General features: G+C 40.2%; 2 protein-coding genes across 4 annotated transcripts in view; both read right to left on the bottom strand.

Moving 5' to 3' along the window:
• Nucleotides 1–4,517: 4,517 nt before the first annotated feature.
• Nucleotides 4,518–15,798, bottom strand: LOC125705077 (N-acetylgalactosaminyltransferase 7-like). Of its 2 annotated transcripts, none has more exons than XM_048971421.1 (12): nucleotides 15,482–15,798; nucleotides 14,132–14,595; nucleotides 12,363–12,529; nucleotides 11,464–11,594; nucleotides 11,244–11,323; nucleotides 10,725–10,907; nucleotides 9,479–9,596; nucleotides 9,062–9,184; nucleotides 8,175–8,393; nucleotides 7,473–7,571; nucleotides 7,263–7,391; nucleotides 4,518–7,024 (listed from the first exon to the last, which is right to left on the bottom strand). In XM_048971421.1, the coding sequence occupies exons 1-12, from the start codon at nucleotides 15,599–15,601 to the stop codon at nucleotides 6,887–6,889; spliced, it is 1,971 nt and encodes a 656-aa protein (XP_048827378.1). In that variant the 5' UTR covers nucleotides 15,602–15,798; the 3' UTR covers nucleotides 4,518–6,886. The 2 variants fall into 2 exon arrangements, with proteins under 2 accessions (XP_048827378.1, XP_048827377.1); XM_048971420.1 differs by lacking the exon at nucleotides 10,725–10,907 and adding an exon at nucleotides 10,369–10,551 and having other exon boundaries at nucleotides 15,482–15,796.
• Nucleotides 15,799–17,447: 1,649 nt separating this feature from the next.
• Nucleotides 17,448–23,678, bottom strand: part of LOC125705078 (polypeptide N-acetylgalactosaminyltransferase-like 6) — a 129,837-nt gene continuing 123,606 nt past the window's right edge. The window contains exons 10-13 of one of the 2 annotated variants that reach the window (XM_048971422.1): nucleotides 23,305–23,526; nucleotides 20,634–20,750; nucleotides 18,680–18,829; nucleotides 17,448–18,108 (exon numbers count right to left, since the gene is read on the bottom strand). In XM_048971422.1, the coding sequence (XP_048827379.1) occupies nucleotides 17,941–18,108; nucleotides 18,680–18,829; nucleotides 20,634–20,750; nucleotides 23,305–23,526 (657 nt within the window). In that variant the 3' untranslated portion in view covers nucleotides 17,448–17,940. The remainder of the gene's footprint in view (nucleotides 18,109–18,679; nucleotides 18,830–20,633; nucleotides 20,751–23,304; nucleotides 23,527–23,678) is intronic. The other variant, XM_048971423.1, reaches the window with a different exon arrangement.

Here is a 23,678-nt window from a genome sequence, read left to right as displayed (position 1 = left end):
TAAACACTTCTTGTATACAGGCTGACGGTGATATACAGAGTAATGTGCACTATTTTTTTGCAGGACGGTACATCACCCTCAGCAAATATAAATCTATTGCATTAAAAAAAAATCTATTCAACTTCAAAAATATATATCTAACGTGCCATGTAAGGGAAAATTGCTTCAGTTTATATATGCTTCAAATGATTTGTTATAGGTCTTGTTTTCATTTGAAATTCTAACTCTATATGAAGTACTATAACTCAGCATTAACGTAGCTGTAGATGTTATGCATGTGTTAGAAGTTACCCTCATTAAATAAAATAAATGATCCCCCTTGATGTCTAGTGTCTTTCATCACGGGGGTCAGTGAAGGTACTACAGTCATTATAGTTGAAGGTTCCTCCTACTGAGATGAAATGATGCCAGCAGGTAGGTTCCAGCATCACACACACACATAAACATGGTGAGGTCACTGAATTAGCTACGCTAACATGCTAATGCAAACATCCTGCTTCTCCCAACTACTTGCAGTGATAATTTTGACAGCATGTTTTTGATTTTCAACAAAAGTCCTAGTCTTTTGATGAAATGGTATGTAGTTTTAGTCACATTTTGGTTATCTGTTTTTTTGTCTAGTTTTATTTGAGAAAAAAATACAGGGTATGTAACTGAATCAGTCTAAGGGACATGTTTGGTCATAGTCTGATACATAGTTTTCACCCATCCATCCATATTTCAAACTGCTTATCCTTCTGGGTCGGGGGGGGGGGGGGGGGGGGCTGGAGCCTATAAAGGTAGCTATGGGTACGAGGCAGGGAACAACTGAGGACTGGGGGCCAGCCCATTGCAGCATAGTTTTCATATTTCTTTAAAAATTTCGCTTGATTTTCTATGTTCACACGCACATGCACGCACAAGCATGCACACACATGCAAGCACATGCACGCACACACACGCACGCACACGCACGCTCCACGCACATGCACGCACACACATGCACATGGGCCTAAATTACGAGGGTGGGTGGGGGGTTTAACCTTCCTATAAATCAAAATCAGTTAATACAACCCCCCAATAATTATGATTTATGTTTCCCCCTCAGTGGGTGGAGACCTCACCCCCCCCCCCCCAATATTCAAACCAAAGTGATCTTGCTCACATAGACTGGTCCTCTGAGGGAATCATCTGCACTGCTGTTATCATGCTATAGCATTGGGTTTGAAATTGCAGTCTTTATAGACACAGATTAAACTTTTGTTGTAGTTATACATGTCTAATACGAATCATTGCACTAATTCTAAAATGGTATCATGTGAACTTTATTTATCATTAAATGAAACATAAATAAAATGCACCCGTGCATAGAACTTGAATGAAAAAAAACCTCAAGTGTCTTTTCTAAAAAACGTAAACAAGTATCAGACCAGCAAAAACCAGGTGGATTGTGCTGGAGTTCTGCACCTACTTCAGCACATGGCACTGAATTTCAATAGCAGTGAACCTTTCAAACACATAAAAGAACGTCAACAGTTTCCTTTGCATTTCAAGCATTATTGCTATTCCACACAGTTTGAGTCTTGTCTTCTTTCACACCAAATGTGAAACATATCCATATGGTGGTATGCTTTTTTCCTACTTAAAACTGACTGTAGCACAGGTCAGGGTTTTCGTACTGTCATACTGCCCAGATATTCAACTGTGGTATACGGTATTTGGGTGGTATGTTCAAAGCAAACTCTATTCCAGTATATTTTAATCCTGCAGATATCCTGCATGTAAACAGGGACATTGTAAGAAGATCAGACATTAGTTATATGGTCAGCCAAGCCAGTCATCGCACAGTAGCACAAGCTTACTGAGCGCAATACACTGTAAACAATGACAGGGAAATGATAAGTAGACCATATTACATAATAACACATTTTATTTATTTACAGGACAGGAACATCGGCCGAGAGGGCATAGCTTATTCTCCGTTTATTGCTTATCATCCCAAGATCCATGTGAATCTGTAGGAATTAGCTGCCAGTTATAGTATATCTTAAAGGAGCTTTGGTTGAGGCTACATGGACCTCCCAAGTCTAATAATCATACATATAGTCGAATTACAGCAAAGGTTGATCACATATTGAGTCACATGCAGAAATCTGCATCTCCACTTTGGGTCTCGGAATGAGTTCTTGTCTCTGAAGCCACTGGGCAGAGGGCTGGGAGATGTTAGGGTTAGGGTTTCTAACAGAATCCTGCTCTGGTGTTCAGGAGTGCCTTCAGCCATGATGGGATAGCGAGTCTCCACACAGGAATGTGACTCAGGATGTGTGGCAGGTCTGATGGGAAGCAGAGCGAGCATCTCATGGTCTGCTGGGCTTCTCAAGCTGTGTCAGACTTACATTTCTTCCATATACAGTAACTGCCCTTTTATCATGACTATCAGTCCCTCGTTGGTATATTTACATATTTCACAGCCTTCAAATATGCCAAACTATGCCAGGTGGCCAGTCCAAGCCTGTATGTAACTTATTGTCACCTTTTCTGTGTTTTCCGGTAAATACATTTTTTCAAATGATATTTTTTATAGTGGAGCATTTAAATTAAATGACTTCTCAATGATGCATTTTTCTTATAGAATAACAAAGTCTTGCCAATTTTAGTTGAATATTGTGTCCATTGCACTAGATTATTTTTGATTCAAGAGCTAATTTCCTGTTTACCTAAATATACTGTTAAACCGATATATTGTAAAATAAATCTGCTGCCCATTGTTAAGTTCATCGCATGGATTATTTTATGTATCTGAGTACGGTGGGATTTCTTTCCCAGAAGTATAATCACGAGCACCGTGTGACAAAAACACGAATATCGTAATGCTGCAGTATGTTTAGTGACTGAATTCTTGACAAATTATATAACCCGGATCGTAACAAATATTTTCACCATAGTATTCATCTGCTTCATATTTGTCAAAAAATTAAGCAGATGTTTTGCAAGAGATATTTTAAAACTACTTTGGAAATACTGACACTCTGGGTCATATGGTAGTTTTCCTTCTAATTAAGTTCTTGAGTATTTAGCTGCTGTTAGGGTCATATGCCGATTTACAGCCTCATCGCTTCTTTGGCAAAGGGACATTTTTGCTTCACTAGGACCATTACTGGAGGATTTATATCTCTGTCCATTATGTACCATGATGATTACTTGCCCCCATTCGGCAGTGTGTTCGGTTACTGTGTCCTTTCCCATTTGCTGTTGTTCTAAGGTATTTTTCCCTTTGGCCTTGGGGCTCAGTGGGCTGGGAATGTGGATCAGAGACAGATATCTCCTCTATCATTACTTTGTTTAATATTTTGATTTTATTTTATTCCCCCGAGTCTGGTATTAATGTCTTTGTTTTTGCGTCCTTGTTAATGGTTGCCCTGCCCATGCTGAGTCTATGTTCCGTTTTACTTGTGTTCCTTGATCTGTCCCCGTGGTGATAACCCTCAGTGTTTGTTAATGCTTTGTTAGTGCCTATTGATTGTAATGCATCCCATCTGTTCCTTGTTGCCCACAGCTCTTGAGTTTGGCTGATTAGTTCTGGTTCTCACCTATCCTGCCTCATATTTTGTTAGCAGTGTTTTAAGTGCCAGCTCTTGTTCTGTTCCACAGTTGGTTTATCTGCCTAACCCTAACCCTGAGCGATTATTAGTTGTAGTTATCCTGCTTTCGTTATCGCAGCTTCCTGTGATCCTCCCTAACTTTGGTAAATATTTCCTCCATAGATAAATAATTGCAGAGTATTTTACACTCACGGCGTATTTAGCAAAGGAGACCTCTGATCCACTAGGAACATTATCGGAGGATTTTTCACTCCATCCCATTATGCACTATGATAATTAGCCGTCCCACTTCCCGCGAAGAAACGCCCTGTGTATAATTATAATTAATACTGATGGAAGTTTTTCTGTAGCACCGGATGCTTCCAGGAAGTTATAAAATAAAGGTGAGTTTCCCATAGCCTTCTTAACGCTACGTCATTCTCTTTTGACATTGAACAAAATTCAACTTCGGGAAACTCACCCCAGAATAGTGGTTTTATTAATCTCCATTGGAGAATTTTCCTGTATATCTTTACTATCCATGAGATAGTGGATTGGTGAATCTTAGGTTGCTGGTTCGAATCCCAGGAATGCCGGGAGGGATCCTATTCTTTTGGGCCCTTTAGCGAGGCTCTTAACCTGTAATTGCTTTTTCCTGGGTATGATGTTAATCTACAAGCAGGTCCTCCAGCTTTCAGGGAAAGTTTGGGGGGTTGGTGGCAGAATTGGCACTCCAGCCACTGGGGAAAACTCACTGTTCCATTTGGACTAGTGTGGTGCTGAGGTATCGCCGACCACATGGCTGTACTCAGGTTCTCCTCCCTGAGGTGGTTTGTCATGTGCTGGGTGTGGCAATGTGTTGTAACTAGTGTGCCCTCCTTATCTCTCTCTATCCATGAAACACATTGTATACTGATTGTATACTGTTCATTAGGAATAAATTGGTCAAACATAAGTAAAAGATATGGTTTAATTTCCACAGATGTACAGGGAGTCCAGTATTAGGTAAAAGGATATATACAAAAAGCAAGTCTTGCTTATGACATATAGAAATATCTTTATTTACATGGTATAAAAAGAATGGATACGCACAGCTGGCTTCCCGTCTATACCATTATTTTTCATTTATCAATTTTTAAATCAATTGAAAGGGATTCCAAACAGAAGAGAAATACACTGTAACCAATTTGGGGGGGGGGGGGGAAATCAATATATTTCTCAATACTCACCTAAAAAAAGGGGAAAAAATGGACAAACATATTAACATTCTATGCATATATGTGGGCCAACATAAAACATCTAAAAAGATTTATCAACATATGTCTCTTCCTTGGAAAACAGAGTCACTGCAGACAATTTATAACAAATGCCCATATGTGTGGTATCAATGTTATTCTTAGGGTGGGATGTTCAAATTCCTCAGTCTGAATGACTTTATCACGTATTTATTCTTGGCAATATAAGAAAATATCATGATATAGAAAATGTGGAAACCATTTTCATCACCCTCACTGCCCCAAAAGCAAATATAAACAATCCATGTAATCGTATAATTAAGAGATTTCCCCGCACTTTGTTGGACTTCACTGTTCCAACATAAAAGCTGTGACATTTAAAATATTGTTTAAAATTTAAATTGGTTTCAGCCCTTCTGATTGTTATTTTAAATAATATTCAAAAGGGTTGATATCTATTACCAGTGAACATAATTTAAATCATTTATCTAAACATGCAACATTAGAATAGTTCTGCACTTTTAATCTTAAACTGGAAACTCTGGGGCAAAAAGTTCTTATCTCAAACTTCCAGAGTGAACCTTAAAAAAATAAACTATGGTGATTGATTTTATTGGCAAAAAAGTAAAGAAAAGAAAAACTGTGAGAATGCAAAAGTCAAAATCCATACATTCTGTAATTACTTTGCAAACTTAATTATTCCATTGTTATCAGGCTAATTTAACTGACTAATCTTAAGCACCTTACAGTTCAGCACAAATCTCAGGTTCAGATCCTGGCTGTCTGCAGTGTAACTTAATGCTGATTAAGCTGTTGATCAAAAAAAAAAAAATAAAATAAAAAAACACAATTATAAATTCATGGATCACTTGTTAACATCCCTGCATTAGATTGGCATCACATCCTGGGTGATCCCCAGCCTTGTGCCTAGAGATGCCTGTGACAGGCTCTAAGCCCCCATGATCCAGTACTGGATCAAGTAGTATGACTGAAAAGTATAGTGAGAGCTGAAACACCATGTTCACCTATCTATCCATCTCCAACCATTTACCCAGTACAGGGACATTGGGTTATAGGTCCATGGCAGGGTCTCTCACACTCACACGCACACACATACACATTCATTCATTCACAATGGCCAACTTAGACATTAATTTGCCCAACCACATGTTTCAGGACTGCAGGAGGAAACTGGAGAACTGTGACGAAACCTGCAGAACGTCCACATAGCTTACGAACACCTCACACACAAAGCAGAGGCAGGATTCAAACCCTCAGTCCCGGAGGAGCGAATCAACAATGCAAACCACTGAGCCACCGCCCCATCGACTATTGGTTTCATAAAACCTAAATAATTTAGACAACAATGAAGTAGTAGGAAAAGGGTTAATTAAGAACTTAGCTGGACAGAATTAGCAGCATAGCATGCAGTCTTCAGGTACAGGAGTCAAGGTCCTCTAGCTCATTGTTTCCCAAGACAGTCCTTGGGGACCCCCAGGCTGGGAGGGAACAAAAATATGTACTGTCTGGGGGGGCGTCCCTGAGGCCTGGGTTGGGAAACACTGCCCTAGCTTTTGCCCCCCATCTTCTCACACAGACCATTTCTGCTAAAGTAATATTGAGGTTAATATACGGACTTTCTCCTTGGAATTAACTCTACTGCCGTTCCCTGGCATGATCACTTTCAAAACCGCTGAACTGCAAACTGACTTCTTCATATTCCAGTTTAAACCAGCAAGACACAAGGTAAACAAAAGCGTATGCAATTAATTTGCTGAAAAAGGAGCGTTGGTACCCACTGAAGTGGGATTCTCAATGATACACTGCGAATGGGAAAGCAACACACACTTCATACCCTGAGTAATTCCCAAGAAATACCTTCAAAGACATGGAGATCAAGAAAACATGTAAACAAGACCTATAATGGGAAAATGTTTCAAATTGGATCTGTAAACAGTTTAAAAACAGGAGGATATATTTCCCATAATTCTCCTCTTTCAATTTACTAGACTTCTAAATGCAGCAGTTGTGCAGGCATGTGGTGGCTCCAGAAATTGATCCACAACCTTCAAGAAGTTGTCTGTGTAAGTGCTACACTGCCACGATGTTGTTCATTTCCCACTTTTGACTGTTTTTGCTTCGGTCGCAATCGGCGATGAAAACCTTGTGCAACAGATCTGATCGATCCAAGCATTTCCCAGTAGGAATATATGTAAATCTATTAAGATCCTGTCAGGGCAAAAAAAAAAAAATCTCCTTTAAAATAAAATCTTTTTTTTTTTTAAACTTATGAAACATTACACCAACTGATAAAAATTAGTAATAAAGTAATAGTGATAACTGATTGACAATATTGACCAATTGAGCCTAAAATTTCAGCAGTACCTGCCTCCATTCATAAAATCATCCGTAGTTGAGTAGTGGCACAACTAAGGATAGTTTTTAACCAGCTTTACGATATACTCACCTTAAAATACTTCCACTCAGTATACTCATTCAAGTTACAATGAGTTATTATTACTGACGACCCGTCAGGTCCCTTTGTCAGGCACTGGTCATACTGCATGAGCTGACTGGCTTCATTTATTCGAAAAAGCTGAAACATATACAACAACATGATACCACCGAACTTCACTAGTAAAACCAGCGTTAAAGAAAAGGAAACTGCTTCGCTAACCTGGTTTCCGCCCATCCTATGACAGGGCCCAGTCTCCACATTTCCGCCGTTAGTGTGACCCATGCTGTCTATACAGTAGTTAGTTTCATATCCACGAACCTGAAAGGGTAATCCATAAACATTATTACTATACATGAAAAACATTCTAATACATTTTCTGGCCAAAAAAAAAAATAAATCGCACACATGAAGATTTCGTTGGAGCTTAGATTATGGGGCACATTCATCAAAGCATTGCTTCCACTTGCTTATGCAGCATGTCAACATCCATACATATTTGCATTAATTTCTCATCGAGATCTTGTATTTATGATGGGCAAATTGAACCACTGCGGAAAGTCTTCTTCAGCACATCTCAAAAACTTTCAATGGGGTTAATTAGATTGATAGTATTAGATAGTAGAATTAGATAGTAGATTCAGGCACTCAGCTGACTTCACTCTTCTGCTGCATAACATTGAGCTGTAATAGTGATCCAATCATTGGCTTTTAAGTACTTGCTGATTTAAATTCAAACAGTGATTTTTCTTTTGGCCAGGCAGAGTATTTTATAAACCTAAAAAGAATAATGTTTGATACAGGATCTTAACAACAAAGAACAATGCCATTCTGAATTGTAAATCAGCACTAATAAACACAATGACATTTTTATAATATCACTAAATAAAAATGTTTAGGAATAGGAAGTTTTTTAACCAATACCTCTCCCCAATCAACATTTCTGGGTGGCAGCGGATAGTGAGCAGGTATGTCGTAAGCGATTTCATCCATAAACCACTTGAAGCTTTTACAATGGTGCTCCTCTCGAAATTGTTTTAGCTCACTGATGTCTCCATAAGCCAGAGTCTGGGTTTCGGGTCGACTGGCGTAGAAATAGTCCTTATACTCGTCCCACCATACTTCAACTACACGCACATAGTTCTGGTGGAAGGACAAGCACACACACATTTATTTTTTAGGTAAAAGGACAGATACAGTACTGCGTAAAAGTCTGCGTAGTCTTCCTTTTCTTGCGTAGGCAGTCAAAGGAAATGATGCTTAAATGAACTTTTCTGTACAATTATTACGTCTGTCAAAGTGTGTTAAACATTTCAAAACCTCTCCTAAAGTCACCCAAGTATTTCCAGCAACCCTCTAGTATACCCATGTACTTTTGACTAGAACACTATTCCACCTCATATGGCTAATTGATATTTTCACTTTTTAAATACATTGAAAAAGTCAATGAAGTGAGCAGGTGGTGAAATGTAACGAACACATGGAATGAATGGCTAAGGTGCCCCTGAGGAGAGGTTTGGGAACTGAGGCCGTGTCTGGCCATCCAGCAAGATATCAGTAACTTTTTGGAGAACAGAAGAAATCCCTGCTAGTTTTTATCACGTTACTCTTAATTTTAATACATTTTAATATTAAATTGCGTTTCTTATTTTGTTGTGCGTACATATACACTTACTACCGAGATAAACAACTTTAAACATTTCTTTTGACCGCTTACAACTTGTGCACAGTTCCTTAGAGAGGAAATTTCCCTTTGTTTATCATGAATAGAGACTGACGATAGCTACTGAAGGCATTCATACGAAACACACCTTTAGCGTGGGGGAGGAGCCCACGTGCGCAGGAGGTGGGTTTCCTTGCCAACCATGGAGACGATATATATGCCCAACTCGGGAACAGGGCACGAACAACAGCTGACCGCCACATTGCCAAATCTATGTGGTTTGGGGGGAAATCATAATTACGCGACATTGCATGGCTGATCGCTAGTGACTTGCAAGAAAAATGTCAGATTCTGATTTCTAAAAAAAAATTAAATTCATGATCAATTTCGGATGTTTTTATTGCGCACCTAACAGTTTGTTTACAGCCGTCTGGTATTCCACTAAGTTTGTGTACCATTGGTTATGCAGAATAATATAAAGGAGCCTTTAATTTAATATGGCCAAGCAACAAAACACATAGAAGTTTCATACTAGAAGGTGCAAAAAGATACTAAGATGTTATACCTTGTAAGAGATCTCAAAGTTTTCTCCTCCCCAGATCTGCAGGCCAGGGTCATACAGCCCCAGCTCAAAGAAGAAATCTCGCTCGATAGCAAACAGACCGCCAGCCATAGCAGGAGACCTGGAAGGAAACAAGTGTCAGACCAGAGCATCCAAAAGTTTACCAGCTGAGGACAGGATGAACTAAGGAATGCAAGTCTGAAGATGTGTGTGACCATACAGGTTCAGCAAAATGTATCACTGCCTTAATCTGAAGTAAACCTGCGATCAGCATCAGTCTTTGTTATTAACTCCTAAAGAATCACAACTCATTTCTCCACCATTGATAAGACAGTATTAAAGCTAAAAGCAAGTGCTATCTTGGTCTAAAGAAAAGGCTCTCAACTCTGGTTCTGTAGGATTTAGCATGATTTAAACAATCATAATATTAAAAATCACATTGACCGGTTTGAAGGACACTTGTAATTTGTGCAAAGATCTGGGGAAAAAAAATAAATCACATTGAACTATATATTTAAGGTAGTTGATTTTAGTCATGTGATTAATTCAATCAGAACCAAAGTTGAAAAACCTAGTTTGAGAAAAATTGGATGCATAGGGAACAAAAGACTGTCAGCAGTAGTTAGTAAAAGTGTTAGGAAGCTTGTAATTATACAGGAGCAATGAAAGAGTTGCACTGCTGTGAAACCTCAGGACCCTCTTTGGGACTGAAAACTGGCTTTAGCGTTCCACAACGGCCTTAGCTTGCAGGAAACACTATGCAGTACCTCACGCCACAGCCCTGCCCCCTGGTGCAGTTAAGCAAGCCAAGTTACCGAAAAGTCCATCCACCAAAAGGCAAGAAGCAACAAGACTGCAGCTGGCACGCGATTAATCTCCTATTCATGAATTACCGATATGGCTCAGTTATAAAGGCTCTCCTCTGCTTCTCCCTGTCTGAGAGGGGGATACGTTTCCAAAGCATGCTCCAGTCCCACGCTCCTCTGGCAAAGCCATCTTCATCCCCGCCCCCTTGTGGTTCAATGTTGTAAGTCTGGCCGTTTATGGAGTCAATGAGAGGCACCGTGCACACAGTTCTGGGGCGGACAGCCCATTGTATGGAGGTGGGGCGTGTTTGCGGTATCCATGCATCATACAGACATCACCGGCAAACACGGGACAAGAGCAAAAAGGGGGTGGGGGGGGGGGGGTGAAGACAAAGGAAATAAATGGACATAAGGGATGAGTGAATTAATCCTGGGTGCTTTACCGATATGGTTCACTCTTATGCTTTCGCTTAGCCTTTTCCTTGCTGTTCAAAGGCACCCGCTTCCACAACAAACTCCAGTCCCAGGCACCTCTGGCCAACCCATCTTCATCCCCACCTTGCTGCGGTTCTATGGTATAATCATTTCCGTCTATGTAATCTATTAAAGGAACTGTGCAGACGGTTCTGCAACATTAACAAGAAACGACATTCGTTACATTGTTTCAATTATCGAAAAACAACTGACAGAGCAAAATTGCACCAAGCACAGCTGTTTTCTCAGAGAGACTTCAAACAGAACTGTTCGCACTGAAAATTGTTTTCGAACTCTTACAAGAAAACAGCTCACAGAAACTGTTCGGGTGGAGAAAAAAAATCTTCAGTCAAATAACAGCACGGCAAAGCATAGATGCCCATCGATAAATATGACTATTCATTACACCAACATTTCCCATAATTAAAAAACATTTATAACAACAACAAAACAACAACATCAATAATTTTTCATGGTCTGTGCGCTACCTGTCCTTTGAAATGGGGGCCACCAGGGGTGCATACCAGTTCACTCCGACTTCACAGTGAGCGTCCAAGTAGATGAGCACCTGGGGAAGGACACAGAGACCGTCGTCACGCCTGACACACATCATAAAATCCGACCTGCCACATACTCTGTGGTGAATTCTGGTTGGTCCGCAGACAAGTAAATGCGCATCAGCAGCAATGAGAAACCAGCAAAACTCACCTGACCTAACGTGGCCTTCCGGGCGCCAATGCTCCGGGCTTGGATTAAGCCCTCCCTTTTCTCATTGCGGAACAGTTTAACCAGGCCGTTCCACTGCTTGATATACTCCTCCAGCCTCTCTTTCAAGTGCGCTGGGGATAAATATGAAAAATGCAGATTAGCACCACGCAATAAGCAAAAGGGCCATATTTATTCATCATTAGCAGCACGTGAGGCCTAGCAGCATTTAAACACCAAGCCTAGAAAATTCAACATCTTCTACAATTATTAACAAATGCATTATATACAAGATAAAAACTATGGCATTTCTTCCCAGCCTTCTATTATTTTGGTATAAACACAGAAAGCAAAAGCAGATTGTTCAACACTAAGCTCCCGGATTCTAACTTAATCATTTACAGGAAACACCTAACCGTGATAAGATAACAGGCCTTGAATACGCAGCTGGTGTTAAAAGGTGCACTTTGCTTTTCACTGCCATGTGACCCAGCTTTCCTCTTCTTATTATGCATGTATGAGATCACTTGTGCAGATCCACAGAGCATGCAGCATATTTTTTAAATGTGTGACAGAACGACTGGCCACCACCTCAAATACAATTTAGTGAGCCATATTTAATTTGATAGCAGAAAGTGGTATCAAAGTCCGGTGATATCATCCATAAGAAGGTTTATTAGTGATGACGCGGTAACCATAACTGGAACGTTCCATTCACTATCATAATAAAAGGTTTCCATTGTGTTCTAATGTGATGGGATTTATAGCTGCAGTAAGAGACTATAGGAATGCAGTGAGGTGTATTGTGGGTAAATAAATGGCCAAGATGCTGGAACCCTGGAGTTAACAAAATGCTTCACTCAAGTAATAGCTCCCTCCACCCTAGACACTTCCATCACTACCTTTATTGCTAAAGTCGTCAATCATAACAATTTCAGCAAGATATTTCCGGTGTGTCCTTTTGATGACGCTGTGCACGGTCCTCATCAGTGTGGACCACCCCTCGTTATGGAAGACGATAATGACGCTCGACGTCATCAAATTCTCATCATAGTGCCAGTATTTGCATCTAAAGGAGAAAAATAAGAAAAAACGATGCTAAGTGACACAGGCATGGTTGAATGCAAGTTCCTACAGCTGTCAGACTCAAAGTGAACAACTTAAGCACAAGACCCCCCAGGCTGAATGGCCTGGAATTAACCTAAAGGAGGCTGGTTTTCCATTTGGTTTTGTTTCTTTCATAGGGTGTTTCTCAATATGCGTACTTGACCATACTTGGGTTCTTGTAAATGGTAAAAAATGGTAAATGGATTGCATTTATATAGCGCTTTTCTACTCCTACGAGTACTCAAAGCGCTTTACATTTTATGCCTCACATTCGCCCATTCACACACTCATTCATACACCTGTGGCGGAGGCTGCCATGCAAGATGCCAACCTGCTCACCGGGAGCAATTTGGGGTTCAGTGTCTTGCTCAAGGACACTTTGATGGGGTCAGGAGGAACCAAGGCTTGAACCTGCAACCCTCCGGTTGCCGAACAATAGCACTACCTCCTGCGCCACCATCTTCCCCATTGTATACCCATTTTACATCATCTTCCACTGCCGAAGACCAGTTCCAATACTAAAAATAGAAGTACAGAGGACGGTAAAAGTTCCCGGATGTCATTCTTGCTCCACATCGAATACAAAGGATACATTGGTTGCATCCTCGCCAAACGAGAACAGTCCCAGGATTCCTTGTGCCCCATGTTTGTTTTTGGAAAGCAAGTTAGCAAAACCGGTCTTGTCAAGACCACAAATATGATCTTTGCATTCTTAGTATTGTGAAATACTCAGAATCTTTAAGGATCCACCCAGACAACATTCATATAGGCAGGCAAAGGGGTGTATCTCATCATCTGCCACCTTTGACCTTTCTGATAAAAGCAAAAAGAACACTACTTGATGAACCACAAAACCATATCATTGCCGTGGCAAATACATTTCAGTTTTCATAAAATTTGCTATAAGTTGACGCTTCATATTTAAATAAATAACAGGTCTAGCAAAATCCTTTTCTGCTTTGCAAAATCTACCAAATCTTTGTAACAAATTGCGCAGTGGACAATGTGCACAAAATAACAGCTGCAATACTCAAATAAACCTACATAATCAAAAACAGGTGAAACAGCCCAGAGAAATATGCCCCAATATAACCTAAATCTGTATATAAAAATATATGAAATAGAATACTCATTTAATTATTCTGAAATGTACATTTCAGGTGACTAAACATTATGTGTCCAATGTGGTACTGTAAAGCATGTAAATGGTACTCTCCTACTTTACGAATTCGAGGTCAAAGAAGCCAATGCAGCTAAAGAATCAATGGACTCAACACGCCAAAGACACTTTTTGAAACAAATTACTTACTTTGGGTTCATTATATGCATTTTTGTCATTATTCATCATTGAAATTCTTTATTTTGAGGAAGAGATGGCGTTTTTTTTTTGTACGTTTTTAGATGTCAGCTGTAAATCAGACAGCAAAAACAAGCACCGTAACTCTGCTAGTACTCTGACGGTAACATTTCAATAGCTGAGACCAAAATGAACCGATATCTCTTCTACAACATGCTTCCAACATGAGCCGCCATGAGCACAAGGGTAACTGGGTGGTTTACTCACTCTTCGTGCCGCAAGTCACTGATACTGCGGTCCAGGGATATCATGTCGCTGGCCACCATATTGAAGCCAAACTCTTTGATGCTGTCCTGGATAGAATCCTTGTAGTCTGGACCCAGAACAAACGGTTTGGCTCTTTCCCCCGGCCCATCTGCCACTCCATCAGGTTCAGGTTCCTTCGGCTCAAAGTTGCCTAAAATACCTCGTTTTAGCACAGGGTTGGCGTACGTGTGGCTGTGGGGTCTAAAAGTAATGTACTGCTTCTGCATGACATTTTGCTGATTCTGCACACCGTCTCTAGACTCCCGTTTTTGCTGGTGCATCTCATTCTGTCCCACATGCTTCTGACGGATGGACTCCAGGTCGACCTCCACTCCTTCAACATGAGGCCAAGGAACCACAGGTTTAAATTTTTCCAATATATTATTCTTGCCGTTGGGTAAGATATCAGCAGCATCACCCCGGCCCTGCAAATAATGAGAAAGAATCAATCTCTGCCAGCACTGAAATTACAATTATGCCTTTATAATTTATTTTATTAACAGAGCATTTGTTGCACAGAAAACAGGCTGTCACAGAGCATATTTAACACACCCTCATTTCATTAGTAGACATACATTAAAGTTAATATTTAATTAAAAAGATATTACATTTAGAAAGTACCCTAAGCACGTCAATGGCGTTATCCCAGAGCCAAACGATGTAACGTTTCAAGTCTTCCCACAGACAGTGTAAAATTTATTGCACTCATTCTTGCATCTGACTAGACAATTTCTAATAAATAAAACTGGACGGCATGCCAACCGGTAAACTTAACTTAGTGAAAGTGCACTAGCGAGCCCAGTAGCAAAACAATTTCTCACGCAATTAAACATTGTTTACGTCGGACGGCGTCCTCGCAGTTTTATGATTATACGTCAGGTTGATGGTGAGAAATGTCACCCCAGACGGTGTATGGTGTGCCGTTTTCGGGGCCTAGCCAGGCCACGGCTCGCTTGACGATGCTAACCGCACGCCGAACGCCTGCCTTCCGGGTTGCCATTGCACCAAGTACGGCAGCACAACTTATCGTGCCCGGCATCCACTGCCGCTCAGGTACAGGCATACAAATAGTTGCCATAACGCAGAAAAGAAACAAAATGCCGCCACAGGTCCACATAGTTGTGCTTTAACTACTTATCTCTTTACTAGCTAGGTACAGAAGGTATCCATGACAACGAGCCGGACCGTACGCACGTTTACCGGCGGCGGTCGAGTAGCCGAAACCAAAGTGAAGGACGAACAAGTAACACACGTCCGCCAACGAGACGACACCAGACGCTTTCATTAGCAATAAAAAAACATAATACTTACCACTTTAGCAAAAATGTCGTCGCTTGCTTTCGGCGTAAGGGAGGACCACAGCACGACCAGGACTAAAAAAGTGCCGATTATTACCAAACTGCGAAGGATAAATCCAACCTTTAACCTCATTTTAACTACGGCTAAATGGCATATACATGTATATTAATGAGGGGCAGCAGCTTGTGCTCGACGAGCGTGTCTCCCCCGCCCCGGCGCTGCTGCCACCGTCCCAGTCGGCCCCCGTGCCTATCGTAATGGTCGCGCCCCAGACAGCCACCGCACATGGCACACACACACACACGCGCGCACACACACACACTCGTGCGCGCCCCCGCGTTGCACGACAATAGTGACAATTTCCACCCGCCTCATTATGCTCAACTTGTTTTCTTGTTTTGAAAAATTAAAGCGGGCGTGAACTCTGATGTCACTGGATAAAGAATGATGCACAATAGTCGCTGGAGATTACTTACCTGTCATTTATTTCGCGTTGTTAGAATCAAAGTGGGGTGTTGCTTGATTCTCAGCTCCAGCTTTGCGCAAGCATTCCGTTTTTGCCAGTGTTTCCAGTTTCTCCAGAAAGCATTGTCGACTGGTAGCATATTTCTCAATGCTCTGTAGCCTCCGATTGAGTGTGCCGTAAAATGGACTGGACTAGATTCTAGTTCACCATTTAACTGGTATATACCATATAAATAGGTGAATTTAAATTGCAATATAGTTTCATCGTATCTTTTTAAGGAAGCAAAAAATGAACGAAAACTGCCATTTTAAAAAGCAATTTTAGTCTCCAGTAGTGTGTGCCCAGCAAAAGACCAGAAGGGTATTCTCCTGCCTTGTACCCCGCGCAGCGTGCGATTTACAGGCCTACCATTCTCCACCCCAGCACATTAACTAGCAACGTGACCTTATCGTTGAAAGATTAAGCGATAATTGATTACTGTAGCCTTAAAACCATCTCATGGTTATAAGAAACTTCAAAAATCAAAACAGTAACAAGAAATATCAGAAATTATTTTTCATAATCAAGTATTTAATTTGACCGAGAACAAAACGCCTATGGATATATGATTTCTTTATATTAAAATATATTATCGTCCATCTGAACTATTAATACGGTACAAGGTTGACTGTTGTTGTATCTGCTGAAAAATAAATGTATGTCTTTTCTTTTTTTCCTGAAAGATTTTTTATCTTGCATTTCAGACTAAGAAAAGTTTGTGCAGAGAAGAAAACCAAATTTGTTATTTATCCACCAGTAACATAAGTATTTGTCGATGTGTTTTATCAACAAGTTATATATTGTTGATATTAAATGTACTATTCCTTCACACTTCTATGGTTTTGCACTTTTATTTTGCCACAAATACATCTGTCTGAATACCCCCAAGACATACACAAACAGAAAGGTTTCATTTCACTTAAAAATGTAATCTGACATGCATTTTGATTTCTTACTAACCATTGGGCTACTATTCAGTTTTAAATCCCAAAAAATCAACTAAATTCATACCACATTTGTACTGAGTAAAAATATGACATAGAGAAGAAAAATAATTACTTTTTTAAAATCCCGAATGTCATGTAACCATTCTTGAAAAAACTGCACGTATGACCTCGATCTATCCTAGAATCCAATAATCTGTTTCTCAGGATTTATGATGGGGGCAGTGCCTTACTTGCTGTGGGCCTTTATTTTTTATCTTAACAAACACACTGTGAAAGAAATAACCGGGAGACACAAGCAAAGGTGAAAAATCTCAACATATTCATCAGTACTAACCAGACAAGTAGCCACCCAATAGAAGTAAGGGTTTTAACCCCCTCCCCCCCCCGCCCCCCAGGACTTTCTTTGCTCCTAACTAAGGTAGTGAGGTAGTAAAGTAAGCCTAAACAAAAAAGAATTTAGAAAGTTCTCTTAAAGAGTAGTAAAGCCTACAAAATGCACTCTCGTGTGACTTTGCTTGGTGTTTAAACCAGTTTATTGCATTTTGGTACCATTTCACAATTATAACAAGAATAGCATTGGTTGTAGTGATGATGACGCCAGTTCTCTATATACATTTTCTGTAAAAAAATATGACAAAAATTTCAAATAATGAATTATTAGAACAAGAATAATAAAAAGAATACCGATAAAAAAGTTTTAACACGAAGTCAACATTTCAGAGGCAAGTCATTTAAAGGAAGCTTACATGCAGCCTTTGCATAAGTGACTAAAAAAAAAAGGCTTCTCTTTTTTTCTAAATCTGAGCCACTCTCAAAGTCTGCCGTTTCCAGTTTTGATGCCAGGGGCAGAATCAGCCCTCAAGCCGGAGAGCCTCATGCATTTATGCGTCCTTGGCCAGCAAGGTGCACAGCAAAACTCGTCTTTTCACATTAGAAGAGATCCTGAGCGAAGGAGAATCCGGCCATGTTGTTGCTGCCGACGAGAGCTGGCCTTCTCTGTCTGGGATGAGCAGGGGCCCCTAGGAGGTTGTGGGCCCATTGAATTTCTCCAGGATGGTCGCATTCGCATGCTGGAAGTTCCATCTCTGCGTCTCTGACCGCGGGTTGCACTTACTCATGAAAACCTTCTTATCACTGGGGCTGCAGTCCATGCAGCTTGCACTCACAGGATGATACAGAGATTTATCCTGCAGTAAACAGAATGGAGCACTGTAATGATACCATCACAAGTGAAAGCGTCCCACTGATTGCTCTGGGATAGGAAATTCAGGAAGTATAATGTTTTTAATCAGGATTATGTATGTAGCATCATTCTAGCTATGTGGCAATAGAAGCTATTTGATTTAATTTGATTTGATTTTTTAACATTACGGCATTAAAAGTCACCAGTGCATGAACTTCTGGATTCGTTTTGAACTTCGCTTCTAAAAGCAATCTTGGTTCTGGAGAATTCTTTATTGATGTGTTCATAAACAATGCATCGGATCGATTACTATATAGTTTTATTAAATATTTGAGTGTTTATATTCGTATCAAACATACTAAAATGTCTTCATCTTTGTAATTCTCATTGAGAAATATACCAGAACAACAAAAATATTTCCTGTCAGGACAGTAAAGAAAAGCATTATAACTGGAATGTGAAATATATGCTAAATATATTTGGCAGTAGGGTCATGTGTGTTTTCTCGGTAAATAATACTTTCAATGGTATTCAAGAGCAGAATTGCTCCGTTTAAGGGTAAACTGGATGAGTACCTTCCTGTACTGCCACTGTTGGTTGCCCTTCATGCCATGACAGTCATACAACGTTACAGGGCTGCTGTTGGAAATTGCATCCAAGCAAAACTTCCTGGTGTGCATGGGATCTCCTGGCCTGATGTCTTCCCTCCAGCCGAAAGTAAAGATCTAATGTAGATTCCCCCAAACAAAACAATTAATCAAACAAACAAACATAATTCTTCAACATCTGCCTTACAGTATAATGTGCACCAACTTATGACCGAGGAAATTCATGCGATTCTTTTTAGCAGGTTTATAGCAATATTTGGTAGAGTGTGTAAAATGCAGCATCTTTTGGGTTAAAGATTTGGCTGAGTAAAACAGGATTTTCACTTTTAATATCTGTCTCAGATAGAATACAGCTACGGTTTTTCTAGGTTTGGTTGTTTTACCGCAACAATTATGGCTTATTGTTTTAAGTAGTATATAGCATGATAATATATTCCTTTTGCTCACAATGTGTTCACCTGGAGTGCATGTTTCAGGAAAGGAAAGAGAAACATATTCTACACCACAAGAACCAATCCTGAGTACGACACTTACAGCAGAGTTTGTCATTTATTTTAATTTAATTTATCAATTACATTATTGACATATGTATGAAAAGTCATGGCCAGAAATATCAGCACCTCTTGTATTCCTTTCAGAAAATACTATTGTTGCAATTTCAGATGTTTATATATCTATTTATGTTGTTTGTATTGGAATAACACAAAAGAGGAGAGAAAAAAGTCAAATCTGATATCATACTGTACAGAGAAATGGACTGGATAAAATAGTAAGAAATAACTGGATTTGAATCATGTGCTCCACTTTTAAATTATATTTAAACTGACATGTGGAAATACAGATGTCACACTGGCAACCAATTTAAATGGAGAGACGTTGACTCAATCTTTGTGCCTGCGTGTGTATTCCAAAGAAATTTCAGCCAACCTGCAGACACAGAGTATGAAAGTGTCAGCTTGCATTATCCGTCGCTATCTGAATGAAATTGGACGCTATGGCAGGAGACAAAGGACTCCACTGCTGACACAGAGTCATAAATAAGCCGGTCTGGGGTTTGCCAAAACTCACCTAAGGACCCCAAAATCCTTTTGGCAGAATCTCCTGAGAGCAGATGATACCAAAATAGAGCTTTTTGGTAAAGCACATCATTCTATTGCTTACAGTAGATGAAATGAGGCCTTCAAGACAAGAACATGGTCAAACATGGTGGAGGTTCACAGATATTTTGGGGTTACTTAGCTGCCTGGTACTGGATCCCCTGATTGTGTACATGACATCATGAAATCTGAAGACTATCAAAAAGCTTTGGAGAGCAATGTAGGGCCCAGTACCAGAGGTTGTGGGTCTGACAACATGATAAAGACCCAAAGAATACTTCAAAAATCATCCAGAAATGGTTTAAGACAAAGTGTTGGAGAGTTCTGAAGTAGCCAATGATGAGTTCAGATCTGAATCCCATAGAACACCTGTGGAGAGATTTCAGAACTGCATCTGGGAAAAGGTACACTTCACATCTGCGAAACCTGGAGCAGTTGGAAAAAATAGTGGCCTGAATTTCAATCAGAAAGGTGTAAGAAGCTCATTCATTGTTACAGGAAGTGACCGATTTCAGTTGTTGTTACCAAAGGGTGTGCTACCATATATTAGGTGCCAGGAATTTCATCCAGTCCATTTCTGGAGTTCGAATGATATCAGATTTGACTTTTTCGTATTGTTCCACTACAAATAAAACAAATAAACGTGAATTATTGCGACAATTTTCTGGGAGAAAAGGAATGGACAGGTGCCACATCTTTTGGTCATAACTGTATTTATGTATGTGTGATCTGTCTGTCTGGTTGTCTGTCTGTTTACATTTACATGTTTCACTCCCTGTGACGTGACAAATGGCGGAGTGTTAAAGACGCGGTCCGCTGCCTACCTGCTCGCGAGCCCACGTACGCTCAGCTCCTTCCTTTAAACATGTATCCAGCCTCACCTCTGTGCCAGTAGTTCCGTGTTTGCTGTCTATGCACAGGCCAGAGGCACCACTACGGATCTATAAACACAGTACAGCAGATACGACATTATCCAGAGGTAGCTGTTCTTCATCAGTAAACCATTTGCCAATGAGATTTATGAAATAATACATTTATATTACCAAATAATACAAATTTACTGTAGCATCACAAGTAAATATTCTCTATTCTATTCTAGACTTTCCCTCTTTCGTCAAAAAAGTTAATTCTAATTTAATTCATTAAATCTTCAAAAATAATGGTTTCAGTCTGACACTATGCATTTTTTTGTTTCTATGTTTGGACAGATTTGCATACCCAACTCCTACACGGTAGTCTAAAGCAGGGGTCACCAACCTTTTTGAAACTGAGAGCTACTTCATGGGTACTGAGCCATATGAAGGGCTACCAGTTTGAAACGCCCTCCTAAACTTATCTAAACTTCATGTATAATAAACATGTTTTAAATGATTTTAATATTTTTTAAATATTGTCATTTTCAAATCTATGTAAATGCAAATGTGATTAAAGAAGAATAGCAACAGGATAAAATTTAATTTTAGACGCTGCTCACTGGTGAGTCGTGCTATTTTTATAACAGGTCCGTGGGCGACTCGTGGTCCTTGGGGGCATCCTGGTGCCTGCGGGCACCATGTTGGTGACCCCTGGTCTAAAGTATAAAAGCGTACCAAATCAGACTTTGCAGGAAACATACTTCCTGTGAATGTGGTCAAGCCTGAAAATCTGACAATGCTTGAATGCAGAAGTCTGGCTTAGTCAAAGAATATATTTCACTGCAGCCTTTAGAATGTTCTTTTGTAAAATAAAAAATGCTAACTGGATTTCGAAATGGAGCAAACTAATAGTCCCAGTCTTTAACGTGTGTTTTTTGAATGTAACTGCCATACAGCACTGGTTGTCTTTGGCAGCCCATATAAAGCACCCTGTGAACATTTGTTAGATGTCCACCGGACTCTATAACAGAGATAAAAGTCAATGTCTGAAGCATAAGCAGACATTTAACTTCAAATGTGCACCTATTTTCATGCTGTTACAAAACTTTTTTTGTTATACAGCATAAGTAAAACATGCTTTACCAACTTAACTGCGAACAGTTCAATGCCTGTTTATATAGCACAACGCCTTTCACAACACTGTCACCCCTAAGGCACTTGACAAGGAAATGTAGCAGTCCAATGCTGAGTCATTTATACAAAATGGTGCAGGAAATTGACAGGATAGAGACAGAAGACAATGGAAAGAGGGAGAGAAAACAAGTCTTGGGGACCAAGGTCTACTGACTGCCTCACCTGCAAACTAGTTTAGTCTAGTTTAGAGCTAGTATAACAGGTTTCCCTTATTTTCATAGAGAAGGGACACTTCCTTACTAGTCTGTCATTGACCAATTGGCTCTCTCCCAACAATATGTCGTGGTTGATGTCTCTCTACAAATTGACAAAAATATACTATAAAAGGCACCAGGGATTTTACTTAGAACCTCACTGTTTTATATATAATCAGAATGAAATATACAAAGTTTTCATTTCACTTCATTTAAGTTTAAGTGAATAGATGTTTCTAAATGGCCCTGATTTTTATGTGTCCTGGGATAGGCTCCAGGAACCTGAATCAGTTAAGTGGTTGTAGAAAATGAGTAGCTGTAAAATTACTTGTTAAGTGACTGCCAAAAACGCACAACGGTGTTGTTCGGCACTGGAGATCTAGAACACTTGAAAAAAGATGAGGTACTGCTGGGAACCCATAAGAGCCAGCAGCTGGCCACCGAGGAAGGCTGCCGATCTGCATATCACAGCCAGGTGTGTAGGTGGAGATGAGGTGGTTATATCAGTCATTTACATTCAACACAGATCTTTAACTTTTGAATACTTAAGACTAGTTTAACAGGTTTCTCTTATTTACGTAGGTGAGTGATGCTTCCTAGCTAAAGTTTGTCACTAACCAGTTGACGCTCTCGCTACAATATGTGGTATTTGGTGCCCCTGTCCAAATTTATAAAAAAAAATATACACCTGTGGAAAAAATTCTGAATCTACAGCTTAAGTTTTTGTTTCTCGCATTTCGCAATTTAGAGTTGGGCGTCTGTGAATAATATATACATTTTTTTTGCAAACTGCAGCCTGGTTCTTCTCTGTTTCTCATTAATGAAGGGCTTCTTCCTTGCTTTATGGGACTTCAGTCCTGCTTCTATGAGCCTGTTATGAACTGTCCTAGCAGTGCACTTCACACCTGCACTTAATGCTTCCCATTCTTTTTGAAGGTCCCTTGATGTCACCCTCTGATTCATGAGAACCTGTCGGATAAGTTAACAGTCATCTCCGCCATTAGAAAGTCACTTCTGCCCTCTACCTGGCTGGTTTCGGGCCGTTCCCAGTGTCTCCTGCTTCACCTTATTCTTGTGTACTGCTGCCTTAGCTTAGCCTTCTGCCAGCAGAACCAGGATTAAACCAGGACTTAAAAAAGCAGATTTCTTTCAAAAGATAGAGTGGTCTCATAATTTTTTCCACAACTGTATATATATATGTAATAAAAAGACTTATGACAGTATATATATATATAGATGATAAAAAGCTTTACCTCTCCCCAAGCTGCAGGCAAAGGTTCCACAGGGGGGTAATACTTGGGCAAGTCCCAGGCCACGCTGCTCATGTACCATTTGAAGTCTTTACACTTGAGTTGTTTGCGCAGATTCTTCTGGGCCGTCAGGTCGCCGGTGGAGAGGTGCCGGTACTCCGGCCGGCGCTGGTAGATGAACTCCGTGTACTCATCCATCCACGTCTCCGCCACGCGCTTCAGGTTCTGAATGCAGAACAGGTGGCCACAAACATGTCTGCCTCCCGCAGTGTCCAGTGGGCCAGACGCACTGCTCTGCTGAGCTAGAACGTTTCACTGGGTTTGCACGAAACTTATGCTAATACATGGGAAATGACATTTGTACTCAATATCCAGGA

This window comes from Brienomyrus brachyistius, chromosome 12, assembly GCF_023856365.1.
Source record: "Brienomyrus brachyistius isolate T26 chromosome 12, BBRACH_0.4, whole genome shotgun sequence".
NCBI lineage: Eukaryota > Metazoa > Chordata > Actinopteri > Osteoglossiformes > Mormyridae > Brienomyrus > Brienomyrus brachyistius.
Note: the sequence above shows the minus strand (reverse complement) of the source record. Positions and strands in the feature narration are given on the sequence as shown.

Bases quoted from the DNA above. Each gene is read 5' to 3' on its own strand.
- LOC125705077 (XM_048971421.1), bottom strand. From the start codon at position 15,601: ATGAGGTTAAAGGTTGGATTTATCCTTCGCAGTTTGGTAATAATCGGC. The intron at 12,530-14,131 runs GTGAGTAAACCA...TTTCTCCTTTAG, and splicing joins AGTGACTTGCGGCACGAAGA to ATGCAAATACTGGCACTATG. The intron at 10,908-11,243 runs GTAGCGCACAGA...TTAATGTTGCAG, and splicing joins GCCCCCATTTCAAAGGACAG to AACCGTCTGCACAGTTCCTT.